Source organism: Carlito syrichta, unplaced genomic scaffold (genome assembly GCF_000164805.1).
Source record: "Carlito syrichta isolate Samal-C Ts95f unplaced genomic scaffold, Tarsius_syrichta-2.0.1 Scaffold288395, whole genome shotgun sequence".
NCBI classification, from domain to species: Eukaryota; Metazoa; Chordata; class Mammalia; order Primates; family Tarsiidae; genus Carlito; species Carlito syrichta.
Window position 1 is genome coordinate 1 of NW_007232491.1, and position 14,695 is coordinate 14,695.

The 14,695-nt window shown below is 39.6% G+C and overlaps 1 protein-coding gene across 1 annotated transcript in view; it reads left to right on the top strand.

Moving 5' to 3' along the window:
- Positions 1 to 4,254: 4,254 nt before the first annotated feature.
- The window catches only part of GPR176 (G protein-coupled receptor 176), a gene marked incomplete at its 5' end in the record, with an annotated part of 51,407 nt that continues 40,966 nt past the window's right edge, over positions 4,255 to 14,695 (top strand). The window contains one exon of the mRNA XM_008053717.2: positions 4,255 to 4,662. Within this exon, the coding sequence (XP_008051908.2) occupies positions 4,255 to 4,662 (408 nt within the window). The remainder of the gene's footprint in view (positions 4,663 to 14,695) is intronic.

Below are 14,695 nucleotides of genomic sequence, written 5' to 3' on the forward strand. Positions count from 1 at the left end.
GTATTTCATTTTTTTTGTGGCTATTGTGAATGGAATTGTGGTTTTTATTTGAGTTTCTGTTTGTTTATTATTGGTGTAAAGAAATACGATGTCTCTTGCACATTTATTTTATATCCTGAGACTTTGCCAAAGTTCTTTATCAGTGTGAGGAGGTTTTTGACAGATTCTCTTGGGTTTTCAAGGTACATGATCATGTCATCTGCAAAGAGAGTTAGCTTGACTTCCTCTTTTCCTATTTGAATACCCCTGATTGCCTTCTCTTCTCTGATTGCTTTAGCCAGGCCTTCCAATACTATATTGAACAGGAGGGGTGAGAGTGGGCATTCTTGTCTTGTTCCAGTTTTCAGGGGAAATGGTTCCAGTTTTTGTCCATTTAGGAGTATGCTGGCTGTAGGTTTCTCGTATATGGCTTTTACTATTTTGAGGTATGTTCCCTGTATGCATAGATGCTCGAGGGTTTTTATCACGAAGGGATGCTGGATTTTATCAAAAGCGTTTTCTGCATCTAATGATATAATCATGTGGTTTTGTTTTGACATATGTTGATGTATTTAATTACATTTATGGTTTTATGAATGTTGAACCAGCCTTGCATCCCAGGGATGAAGCCTACTTGGTCATGGTGGATGATTTTTTAGATGTGTTGTTGAATTCGGTTCACTAGGATCTTGTTGAGAATTTTAGCATCTCTGTTCATCAAAGATATTGGCCTATAGTTCTCTTTCTTTGTTGGGTCTTTACCTGGCTTGGGTATCAGTGTGATGTTAGCTTTGTCAGATGATTTGGGGAGAGTTCCATCTTTCTCAATCGCCTGGAATACCTTCAGTAGGATTGGTATAAACTCCTCCTTAAATGTCTTGTAGAATTCTGCTGGAAAGCCATCTGGTCCAGGACTTTTTTTTGTAGGTACTTTTCTTATTATGCAGTCAATTTCCTTGATTGTTATTGGTCTATTTAGGGTCTCAATTTCTTCTTGTTTCAACCTAGGCAAGTTTTGTGATGACAGAAAGTTCTCTATTTCCGAAAGGTTTTCAAGTTTGTTTCCTTACAAGTGTATATAGTAGTCTCTAATGATCTTTTGTATTTCTTCAGGATCAGATGTGACTTCATCTTTTGTGTTTCTGATTGTGTTTACTTGGGCTTTTTCTCTCTTTTTCTTGGTCAGTCTAGCTAGGGGACCATCACTCTTGTTTATCCTTTTGAAGAATCAGCTTTTTGTTTCATTGACTTTTAATATCATCTTTTTGTCTTCTATGTCCTGGATTTGGGCTTTTATTTTGGTGATCTGGATTCTTCTGCTGAAATTAGGGTTTTTGTGGTCTTGCTTTTCCAGCTTCCTTAGGTGGCTTCTTAGTCTGTTAATTTGTGATCCTTCCATTTTCTTCATGTGCGTTTGTAGGGATATAAATTCGCCTCTTACAACAGCTTTCATGGTGTCCCAGAGATTTTGGTAAGATATTTCTTCATCTTCATTTGTTTCCAGGTATCTTTTAATCTCTATTTTGATTTCATCATTGACCCAGGAGTTGTTTAGCATCATGCTGTTTAGTGTCCATGTCTTTGTGGGTTTTGGGGGGACCTTGTTGGTGTTAATGTTTATTTTTATTCCACTGTAGTCCGAGAAGGTGCATGGTAAAATTTCAGTCCTTTTAAATTTGCTTATGCTTGATTTATGGCCAAGTATGTGGTCGATCTTAGAGTACGTTCTATATGGTGATGAGTAGAATGTGTATTCTGTGGTCTTTGGATGGAAGGTTCTGTAGGTATCAATTAAGTCCATTTGATCAAGAGTCACATTGAGGTTTTGGATCTTGTTGCTGATTTTTGTCCTGATGATCTGTCTAGGGTTGTGTGTGGGGTATTAAAGTCCCGAGTTATGATGGTATTGAAGTCGATATCTTTTTTTAGTTTACCTAGGAACTGCTTTATGAAAGTTGGTGCTCCTATGTTTGGTGCATATATGTTTAGGATGGATATTTCTTGTTGATGGATTGTACCTTTTATCATTATGTAGTGGCCTTCTGTGTCTTTTTAAATTTTTGATAGCTTAAAGGGTATTTTGTCTGAGATTAAGATCGCGACTCCTCCTTTTGTGTTCCATTCGCCTAAAAATTTGTTTCCTATCCTTTTACTTTGAGTCTGTGAGTGTCCTTTCTAGTGAGGTGAGTCTCTTGAAGGCAATAGATTGTTGCATGGTGATATTTTATCCATTTTGCCATTCTATGTCTTTTCAGTGGTGCATTTAGCCTGTTAATATTCAAACTAATTATTGAAATGTGAGTGTTGATCCCTATCATAATGTTCTTACAGAGTTGTTCTTCCTGTTTGTGTGTTATCTTTCTTTTGGTTTTAGGGTTGGATCATGTGTGTTTTTAATCTTTTGCCTGTACTCTTGTGAAGAACGTTGTTGTTCTTTTTTCCTTTTCTCCTGTGTTCAATGCTCTCTTAAGTGTTTCTTATAGAGGTGGTCTGGTGGCAGCATAGGTTCTTAGGGATGGGATATCTGGGAAAGATTTCAATTCTCCCTCACTGATGAAGCTTAGCTTGGCTGGATAGGTTATTCTCAGTTGAAATTGTTTATCTTTTAGAACTTTGAAGATAAGGCTCCAAGCTCTTCTAGCCTGGAGGGTTTCTGTAGATAAATCTGCTGCTATTCTAATTGGTCTTCCCTGGTAGGTAGTCGGACCTTTTTCTCTTGTAGCCTTTAGGATTTTTTCTTTTATACCTACTTTATTTAGGCAAATTATTATATGTCTGGGAGTTGGTCTTCTCATTTGTTGTCTTTCAGAGGTTCTCTGAATCTCTTGGGTTTGAATTTTTTCATCCTTGATGAGATGAGGGAAGTTTTCTTGAATGATTTCATGAAATGTTTGTTCCAGTGTGACCTGTTTCTCTCTCTGCCTCAGGAAGGTCAATTACTCTTAGGTTCGGTCTCTTGAAGTGATCATTCATCCCTTGAAGGTTTTGTTCTGTCTTTTTGAGCTTCTTTTCTATGCTTTTGACAGTTTGGGTTAGTTTTGTGTTTTGGTCTTCAAGCTCTGAGATTCTTTCTTCTGCTTGGCTAATTTTACTTTCCATGCTTATTAGTTTGTTATTTATTTTCATCACAGTATTCTTTACTGCTGTTATTTCTGACATCAGCTCCTTCCTATTTTCCTCTTGTGTCTCCTTAATTTTTTTAAATTCTCTCTATTAATGTTTTGATGTCTGGGTTTGTTGCATGTGACCAGTCATTCTGGGGGCTCTTCATTGTTTGTGTTCCACAATCTGTTATCTCAGTGCCTGATCTCCCAGGGGTCTGTGTGAGACCTATATTCTTCTTTTGGTTTTTCTTCATTTGTGCATTTTTTTCCCTTCCTACTTTTTCCTTCCCTCCATATCACCATCTCCTTTAATTCTGTTTTTCAGGGGTAGAGGGATTGCTTTTACTTCTGTTTGTTCAATCTCCTATTCTTCTTTATGTATGCCCTCTTACTTTGTTCAATTTTGGATTTGCACTCTAGGTTGAGGGTGGTCCTTTTTGCAGTTTTGAGATTTACTTAAGGGGGGAGTTGTGATTCAAAATCTATCTGCAGGTCCTGGTATCTGCTGATAGGTGTATGGATAATCTGAAACCCACTTCCCACTGCCTTGGAATCTGTCCATGCAGTGGGGCTGTAGGTTTACTCCCTGAAATAAAATGAGGTTAGCAGAGGGAAGAGAAGGGAACAGACAGTGGGGGGAAAAGGGGATGGAGAGAGAGAGAGAGGAGTAAGGTGGGAAACAGATGAGTGTACCAACAAATGGAGAGAGAGACCTAAACTGAAACAGATAAAAACAATAGACCACAGCTACAGACTAACTAACTGCCATACAAAAAAAAATTAAAACATACAATGATGCTAACATACAAGCTAACCAACCACCTTATTGGTGTGCTGTTCCTCTATACAAAGATATGGTTTACAGAGAGGAGAAAAGAGAAAGAAAGGAAGAGGAAAAAAGGAAGAAAACAGTAGGAATAGAATTAAGTCATTAAACTAACACAACCAATCGAGCACACACTTAGACTTTTCGTTTAAGTCCAATGTCCTTTCACCTCTGATTTCTAGCTGTCTTCTCAAGCTGGTAAATTAGTTCACAGTTAAGGTCAGTTGCCCCTGGCCTGCTATGAAGGACAGTTCAGATCACCTTCTGTTCACCACTCAAATCTGGCCTGTGTCTGTTTTTTAAGCTTCTTTTTCCCATTTTGGTGTTGTTACCTTGAATTGCCAGCAGGTGTTGCTATCTCAGCTGCTCGCCCCAGAGGGGGTGGAGCCGGACAGAAGTCAGGCAAAGGACAGAGATGCGAGCCTGCCTCAGGGCACACGGGAGGAGACCCACGGCCGGCACGCCGTCAAGGTGGCAGCAGAGGTGGCAGCGATCCCAGCAGATCTTGCCTGCAGGGGCTTCAAGGACTGAAGTTGTGGATCGCTTCAGACACGGGTGGTGCGATGCGCTATGGCTGCCACGGAGGCCGCAGTGGTGCCGGCAGCTGTCTGTGGCTGCAGTGGCTGTCCAGACTGCTGCGATGTCCCAGCAGTGGCAACGGCCGAGCTCTGTGTGAAGAGCAGGTTGCCAACGATGGGATCCCCAGCCCCCGGGGAGAGAGCCAGAGACCCTCTGTGTTCTCCTTTGTAGAGGGTCTCATATACCCGGCTGCCCCATCACCATCTTGCTGGAAGTCTGCCATTTTCTATCAGAGACTTGAATATCCCTGGATTTTGGTATGGGGGAGATGTCCTGGAACCAGTCTCCCATAGATACTGAAGGATGACAGTATTATGAAATGAGATTGGCTGTAAGTTAATTAATGGCAAAGCAGAATGATGGATTTGTGGATGTTCATTATGCCATTCTCGCCACTTTTGTATATGTTTGAAATTTTCCACAATAAAAAGATTTTTTAAAAAAGAGATTCTAGAGACTGAGATTTACATGAGAACAAAAACTTCATATGACTTGATCTTTATGAGCTCTTGGTTTAAAAGTAGGCTTCAAGGGCTCTGAGTTTTCTACTTTAACCCAGAACTTGTAGGCCTAGGCCTGACTTAGGAACAACCTCTCAGTGAGTGGTGACCTGACCAGAATTCTTTCTCCTCTGAGAGCCTTTTGCCTGGCCAACCTGGCCTCCTCTGTCTGAGGCCCCCATGTGATGCCTCCCTGGTGCTGTAACACTCATGCTCTGAGGAACTGACCCTTGGGGTACAGTTAGAACTGGAGAGAGTCGGGGACCATTTGATCTAGTTTTGCTCACAATTTTCTTAGTTTTATGCCTGAAAGCCCTGCATCCTACAAACTTTCTCAGTCCTGGGCAAACCAGGATATTTGGTCACCCTAGAAAAATCTTGAAAGTCACCTCAGCACCTTTTCTGGTTGGATTTTAGGAGGGAATGAGTTGAGAGGTGATTGCAGTGGTTGAAAATCAATGCTGGACTGTCCAAGTTTGATTCTTTACTATCTTTTATTGTCGAGACCTTGTTAGAATGTGTCTTTCATAAAGTAGCAAACCCAAGAAAAGTGTGGGCACTTCCCGTATCTATGTATCCTGTAGGTACTTGATCTATTTTGTTTAATAGGAGGTGAAGAAGGTTGAGTGAGGGGCCCCCATTGGGTTACCAGGAACAGTTTGAAAGATTTCTTGATCTCTTTTCATTTGTTCCCTTGTCTGCTCCTGTGACTATAGTGAGAACCATGGAGCACTGTCTAGTTGTGGTTTGGATACTGGGGTAGGTGAATAGCTAAATTGACAGCTATATAGTGTGGGTTGAGTTTAAATACATATTTTATAGCAGTATTTCCTAATGTGTGTTCTGCAGCTATCGTTTTCAAGATCACTTGGGGACTTATTAACTACAGATTCCTACACTCAACACCATAAATTGTTTTGGGTGGGGACCAGAAAACTATATTTTTGCAAGCACTCCATGTAATTCATAAATCCTGACATTTGAGGACCACTAGTCTTGTAGTGATATCCAGAGACTATCAGAGGAAACCTGTATCTCATTTTACTTTGTTAGAAGGGACAAGGAAAACAAATTTGGGATTTTTAAGGGTTTTATTATATATTATCATTCTGCTAATTGTGTGGCATTAAGGTTTGGGTGAAATTTAGAATACCAGCAGAAATCCTTGACACTGTACAAAGGCTATTCTTTCCACCTTCAGCAGTGGAAAGAGAACTTCAGTGGAAAGTGACAGAATCATATCTTCATAGTAGTTTAGCAGCTTTTTTCTTTCAGTTTTATAGGCCTTCCCTAGGACTGAAGGGGAAATTAAATAAGGGAAGTGAGTCAAAATCACAGAAAAGAAGAGGGCACTTCTACCCTGTGTTCTGAAACTGGACTAAATTCCCAGCAGATCTTTAAGCTATGTTTTGTTGAAGTCATCATTTTTTCCATGAACTGCACCTGCTGCCATCAAATGTCTAGTATTTTAAAACTAATATCTAGAGAAAGATGTATTGTGTTATAAATCCAGATGACATCTTAGCTAGGAATTTAGCTTTCCTTCCTACCAGAGGCAGAAGTATTCTTATGTAATAATCTTTTGCACTAGTAGACAGTGCTGTCAATCTGTCAATCAACTGGTATGATCAAACTCCAGATGTGGGCTCACTTGTAAAATGTGATTGTGAGGGTGGCTATTTGAGTCACTGTAGTGGGGGCTATCTGGGCTCTTTTTAAGGGTCTGATTTAGTTGATAGCAATTTTCACAGAGTAGTGGTATATGGAATATGAGTGGCAGGACAGTAGGTCTGCTAGATAATAAAAATAATGATTTAGAAGCATATTTTTTTCTTGATTATAATAGTTACCTTTCAAATACATATAATTAAAGCCATTTTTTCATGACTTTTGTGCCCTATCTGTAGGACACCAGCCCTTTTGATATTCTTCTCTCCACCCCAAGTTATTCTAGGACTTGCATAGGGCTTTATGCACATACTCTCTTTTAAAAATTTTATTTATTCTTAATTATAAAGATATGGAGTACAACTCAGGGTTAGGTTTACAAACAATGATTATGCAGGTACTCTTGTTGATGAGTATACACATACTTTCAAAAGTCTGAATCCCATGTACAGGCACACTTCGGCCAGGCATGGTGGCTCACGCCTGTAATCCCAGCACTTTGGGAGACTGAGGCGAGAGGATTGCCTGAGTCCAGAGGTTCAAGACCAGCCTGGGCAACTTGGTGAGACCTTGTCTCTACAGTAAATCAAAAAATTAGCCAGGCATGGTGGCACGTGCCTGTAGTTCCAGCAACTTGGAAGGCTTAGGTGGAAGGATTGTCTGAGTACAGCAAGTCGAGACTGTGGTGGCCATGAGCATGCCACTGCACTCCAGCCTGGGCAACAGAGTGAGACTCCAACTAAAAAAACAAAAACAATAACAACAACCACAACAAAACCCACAAAAAACTAACAACAAAGACAGGCACACTTATTTATACCTCCATTTCAACCATCAGGCTGTTCACTGTGACTCCTTCCTGCCATATACTCGCCCACGTAGTACAGAAGAAAGCCCTTTTGTCTTTTTGAAAATTTATTTATAGTATGAGCACAGTGATGCTTTTAGTGTTCTTGGTGACAGTCCTTCCCTTTGGGGATGATTCCAAGAAGTTACTGAGATGAAGATGAAATCCACAGGCCAACAGCCTTGTTCCTGGGTAATTCCTATTGTGCTTGGCTTCCCCTTTCTCCAGAATGAGTTCTTCCTTAGCCCCTTGTGCAAACAGACTTTTGATGTGCTTACCTCACTGTATTAGTTTGTTCAGGCTGCTGTAACAAAATATCATAAACTGGATGACTTATGAACATCATTTATATACAAACAACATTTATACCAACAAAATTTATTTCTCACTGTTCCGGCGGCTAAGAGTCCAAGATCAAGCCATCAGTAAATTCAGTGTCTGGCGAGGGCCCACTTCTTGGTTCATAGATGGCCAGATGTCTTTTCATTGTGTCCCTTCATGATAAAAGGGTCAAGGGATCTTTCTTGGGCTTCTTTTTATAAAGGCACTCATCCCATTCATGAGGGCTCTGTCCTGATGACCTACTTACCTCCCAAAGCCCCACCTCTGGATACCATTACACTGGGGATTAGGTTTCAACATGTGAATTTTGGGGAAGGTGAAACACAAACATTCAGGCCGTAGCACTCACCATTAATGAGATGAGCTCAAAGCGGCCTGGGTCCCGTAAGTGGATTCAGTGTAGGCTTTAGTTGATATCCCTAGTGAGAGTTTTAATCTGAATGCATTAAATTGCAAAGATAGCATACTTGTAGGATTATAACTACTGACTATATGTTGGAGACAACATAGTTATTGTAATATTTATTTCAAAATTTATATGTAAGTCATGTCTGGTCATGGAGCCTCACGAACGTATCATTTAGTGAAAATGATCAGGGTGCTGTAACAAAGTACCACCCACTGGTGACCTAACACAACAGAAACTTATTATCTCACAGTTCTGGAAGCTACAAGTCTGAAATCAAAGTGTTGCCAGGACCATACTCACCCTGAAACCTGTAGAGGAACCTTTTCTGGTTTCTTCCTCACTTCTGGTGGTTTGCTGGCAATCTCTGGCATGGCTCAGCTTGTAAATGCATCACTCTAATCCTCTGTCTTCACATGGCCTTCTCCCTGTGTGTCTTCATGTCATCTTCCCTCTGTGTGTATCTGTCTCTGTGTCCAAATTTCTCATTTTTATAAGGACACCCGTCATATTGGATTAGGGCTCATCTTGATCATCCCATTTTAACTTGATTACCTCTGTAAGACCCCATTTCCAAGCCATATTCTGAGATACTAAGGTCTTCATGTCTTTTTTTAGGGGGACGTAATTCAACTCATAACAGAATTGTATGTGAAGTGCTCGGCACAGTGCCTGATATCTAAAAGTGATTAATATGTATTGGCTGTTAGTGTTACTGTTGCCAAACCTTAATGGGTGAGGGACAGCTAACTAGCAGGTGGCCAACCTGGATTCATCCTTTAATAATTCAAATACAACCACATTTGCAAGGTAAGTATAAGTGTTAAAGCATCAACTGCGGTTCCTTTCAGGAGTAAGAGGTAGTAGGGTAAGAATGAGGTTTTAGGGAGAGCTGCACCAGGACCCAGGGCGGCAGAGAACGGGGAAAACAACAGGCGTGTTTAAGCCAGAGTGCCCAGATTCGAGTTCAGGTTCCATTAATTCCTGTGTGATTACATACAAATCATATGGCCTTTCCTTTCCTCTATTTCTACAAGGAGTGAATAATACTTGCCTCAAGTACAGATCAACAAAAATTGAATTACTGCATGTTAAATGTCAGGACACATGTAAAATACATGATAAATGTTAAAATGTTGTTTTCTCACTATATTCCTCATGGGCTGTTGTTGCCAAACTCCACCTTTTATTAACAATAGCTGCTTCTCTAGTTGAAGAAAAGGTATCTTATTTCTTTGGACTAATTACGAATCAAGAAGTCATTTAAGAATTTAAAAAATTGGAAATTCCCCCCCCCCTTTTAGTCTACAATAAGAAAATGAATCCTGAGCAACAAAATACACTGGAATGTTTCAAGTCTTTCCCACATTTGACTTGAGTCAATGGGGCATTTATTTTGAGGGAGCATCAGAAGATGAAATTGAAAAATTCATATTCCTTAGAGATTAATTTTTGATAGATTTTATGAATTTGATTCTTTAACATTTTCTAAATTTAAATTGCTGCTTTATGGAAAACCTAAAATATTTATTCATAAAGAAAAATATTTAGAAAATACAAATTTAATTACATTTAACAATCTAGTTGTGTTATAAGTCGTTAATTTAGTCATTCAGTGAACAAGCACATATTAATTAGCTACCATGAGTTAAGCATTGTTATACTCTTGGAATAAAAAGACAAAGATAGATACTATCCTTATCCTTAAAGAGTTCATGAGCTTTCTGGGGAAGTTAGACATACACATGAGGATAGTAATAGTCCTTACGTCATGAGGTTGTAGTTGTGGGTTAAATGAGTTAAGGTATGTAAGATGCTTAGCTTATAGTAAGTACTCAATACATGTTAGTTACTATTACTACTGTACCACTACTATAAACACTACTCTGCTAAATGCTGTGTTATTAGTGTAAACAATGTATAATGGAGAAACAGAAGATTAAGTTTGCATGGAATCTCAGGAGTCAAAGAGGTCTTCATGTAGGAGGTGACATTGGAAATGGGACCTTAAAAGCTTGAATAGGATTTTCCAAGTGTAAAAGAGAGGCAAGGGAACTCCTACAGAGGAAAAATGTCAAAGCAGAGACACAAAGGAATGGAAGTACATGGCACACTCAGGGAGTGAGAAGTGATTTAGGAACGAGAACCCAACCTGCAATTGAGGTGGGCAGTGGACAGAGATAATCTTGGGGCTCTTCGTTAGGCACTTGGATTACTGTACAAAGGAGTTGGGTTTTCATTTTGTGAGTAGAGAACAGTCATTGAAGGCTTTAAAAAAATTTTTTTCTTAAATATTTTTTTGTAGAGACGTGGTCTCACTATGTGGTCCAGGTTGGTCTTGAACTCCTGGCTTCAAGCGATTCTCCCACCCTGGCCTCCCAAAGTATTGGGATTACAGGCATGAGCCACTATGCCTGGCCAAAAGGTTTGTAATGAAGGTCTGAAAAGATGAGGTCTGGCATTTGAAAGGTTACTGACAAAAATGGAAAAGTTTGAAAGAGGAGTGATTGAAGACAGACCCCCCCAGTAAATGATGGGTATTGTGAGTCCTTCCATAGACCCATAAGTCAGTTTTTCTTTATTACCAGTTTGAATAGATATCAACATTTCCTTGAGAAATGACTTTACCTCTTTGGCACCTTCAGTTAAATACCCTCTGTATATGATTTCTTCTGGGTCTAGTCTGATGTTACCAGGATCAGAAAAATAGTGAGAATGCATAGAGGTGGTTGAATGTACCACTTTATTATTATTTGTCATTAATCCAGTTGCTCTTTAGCAAACATTTACTAAGCATCTTCATGTGCCAAGTACTGTTTTTGACTCAAGGAACAGAGATATTTTCAGAGCTAATTTTTGTTGGCTATCATGCTAAAGAGGACTTGGAGTATAGCGTTTTCCCTTTCTCTTTCTCTGAGGACAAATTTGGGTTAACCTTGTAGCCCTGTGCCTGTGGAAGTCTAATAAAGTTGACATGACAGTTGTGGTATTATGCAGCATTGTTTATGGTAAAAATAACCCCTGACTGGTAAAATGCATCTGGGCCAAGATATATTAGTACCTGCTGGGAAGCCGTGATGTTGGGCTTCTCTAAGTGCAGTAACTCTTGTTACCAGGAGCCTCCCCCTCAGGGAGCCTGACATCTATGTTCTGGGACACAGGTATTAACTCCTATTTGGGACAGGAGGGCTTCTAAGCTGAGGTGGTTGCCATACCCACTGATGTGATTGCATCTCCTTGCACCTGAGCTATTACCTGTGTGACCAAAGGATGCTAATGGCTGGATTACTTCCAGAATCCTGCCAGATACCTCCCTACTGCCATGGCGTTTCCTATGCTGGACCCTTCTGGATTAACTGGTTCCTAGGGAGGCCTATGGAAATTGAGCGAAGCTTTATGTCTAGTGGAGCCCAACGGTTACCTGATAGTGGGCACATCAGGGACAGAGCCACTTTTAACCCAGCTAAGCCTATGGCTCATTAGGCTTCTCTGACAGCCTGGGTGCAGCCTGGGCTCCTCCACTATCTAGCTTTTCTCATTGCCACTGTCTCAACCCAGGCACGGGAATATTTGCCCCCTTAATTTAAATTGGATCTCCTCTATACTTTCTTCTAGGCTGAGATTACTTTCTTCTTCCCCCAAATTCCCAGCAGCTTGCCTCTTTTCATCACTCCATATTCAAGGCACTGGCTAAAGTTTCTTGTAAAGTTTCTACATGTTTATTTCTTGAACAAAGGGACTTGAGCTAGGGCCATGGTATTAGAGTCCTCTTTTAATGTAGAGAGGTCCAAGGTTCTATATGATATGGTAAGTCAGGAACACCATATTTCAGTGAGAAGACAAGGATGTGAACTCAGACACAACCATGGACATGACAACATAAAAGGTAGCATGTGTTCTGGAACCCTCATGATCTTCTGGGGAGTGATGGTTCTGGTTATCACTCTTCCAACACAGAATAGCAGACAAGCATGCATTGTCATAATTATCCCATGGAGTTAAATGATTTCATGGATATTTGATTCAGTTAGCTTTGGCAAATAGCCAAATGATGATCTCATATGGAATAATTACACTATGACGTCTACATATCACAACATGGCATTGTTAAAATATTATGTCACTTGTAAAATGAAATAGCTCCGGGATCAAGTATATATTATATCATAAGTATTTATGATATCTTAATTTATTTGAAAATATAGTAAATATCAAGAAAGCATCTTACACATTTACAACAGTTTAAGTGAAATCAAATCCATTTAAATCTGACAGAGGTAATGAACAGTCCACTTTGTTCACTGTACCTGGAGATTGGTAGTCTGGACCCACTTGAGCAATTGCAGATAAAAACAAATCCTGCTGGGCTCGGTGGCTCAGCCTGTAATCCCGCACCTTTGGGAGGCTGAGGTGAGTGTATTGCCTGAGCCCGTGGGTTCGAGACCCGCCTTGGCGAGACTTCACCTCTACAATAAAAGAAAAGAAAAGAAAAGAAAAAAAAAGAAAACAAATCCTCTAGGAGAGCTGATTCTTCCCACAGAGTTAGACTGGAACTCACCCAATTCAGCAGTGGGGCTCACTAAGTAGTTGTTTGATGTCGTGTGTGAATTGCCTCTGGTATGCCTTAAGTGCAGGGATGTGTTGGGTGTAAGGATTTTTTTGTTTACTCATTTGCTTGCTTATTTATTTTGATAATTTTATTTATTAATTGTTTATGCTGTCCTTATTTGATAAGCTCATGGATATTATTGGGCTGGGATCATTGCATTCTTTCTCAAACCTAAAGCAGAACGTTACAAATTTACCAGAATTGTAGAGAATAGGAAGATACTAAATGTCTCTGACTGTACAATGTGTGAAAACTCTCTCTCTCTCGGTCTCTTTATAAATTTTATAAAAAAGAAGTACCTTCTGGAGGCCTTGCCTAAAGTAAACAGGTGGGTGTTGATGACACTGGCTGAGACCATGGGGTGTTTTTCAGTATCCTTTTTGCTCTTTCCAGAACAATTGAAACCCTGATTTTTAGATGGGCACACGGCTTCCCAGAATTTAGACAGGCTCCATGATAACCAGTGTGGCCATGTGACTGATGTAAAGTATCACATGATAGTTTCCTGGAATTTTTCTTAAGGACTATTGACACTGGCTGCCCTTCTCCAGTTTCTTCATTCCTTCTTCCACTGGTGCCTGAAATATAGATATGTTTGTTGGAGTTCTGGTTACCACCTTGGACTTTGAGGATAGGGGCCTGGTATTTGGGATGGTGAAACAGTGAACTAGAAATACACTGAGGATTTTGTGGGGCAGAACCCCCATTACTAGCCCTGGACTGCCTGTCGCATCTTTGTCTTGCTTAAGCTATTATTTTGTATTTAGTCAAATCTAATCTTAAGTGATATAATGACATTACTCTTTAGAAAGGGAGATTTCATAACCTTTCCTATAAAAAGGGCTTGCTCATCCTTAAGGACAAAGTATTCCTTTTTATTTTTGAAAAAGTATCTTTGATACAATCTATTTCTGTTTTCTCTTGTCTGACTCTCTGAAAATGGAGAACAATTGATTGGCTTATTTCTCATAATAAATATTTTTGGAATATAAGATTTTTGTTTTGATTCAATTTGATAACTTTTCACCAGTCAGTGGATTTAAAACTTTAATTTAAATAATTATTTTTATTTTATAAAAATATTCATAGCTAGATTTTTTTTTTAAGTAAGAGAATTGGCTATGCTAGGTTTGGGTCCTAATTATGCCTGTGATTTGTTACTAGTGATTACAACAAGCTTGCTCTTAGCAAAATGAATAAGCTGTTTGCTGAACTGTGAAAGGAAGAAAAGAGTATGTGTTTGTATTCATATCTGGGGAGAATTTGTACAAAATGATTGTGTGTGTGTGTGTGTGTGTGTGTGTGTGAGAGAGAGAGAGAGAGAGAGAGAGAGAGAGAGAGAGAGAGAGAGAGGAACGAGAGAGAGGGAAAGTAAAAGACATTTTCAAAGATATTTTCAAAGCAGAGCACTTCATATGTTTAATTGCTGCCTTGTTTCATGGCTTTCTGGAGAGCAGGAGCACGTCCTAGCAGGGGAGCAATGTCAGATTCCTTTGGTGCATAAAATTGGGGCTGGTGTCTGGTCTGAGATGCCAAACACATTTCTGTGCCAACTGTCTTTATACGCTGACTTATTTGGGTGACTACATTCCCTGCAAAACAATTGCTAAAAGCAACCAGTGAAATGTAATTGAATAAGGATCAGGACTTGCCTCATTTTTGTGCCCCACACCTTCAGAAATATACTGACTGACTTAATTTTTTTTAATAACAGTTTTTTTGAGAAGAAATTCGCTTACCATACAAATCACCCCTTTACAATTTAGTGGTTTTTGACATAGCCATAGAGTTGGGCAACCATCATCACAATGAATTTGGAGTATTTTCTTTTTCTC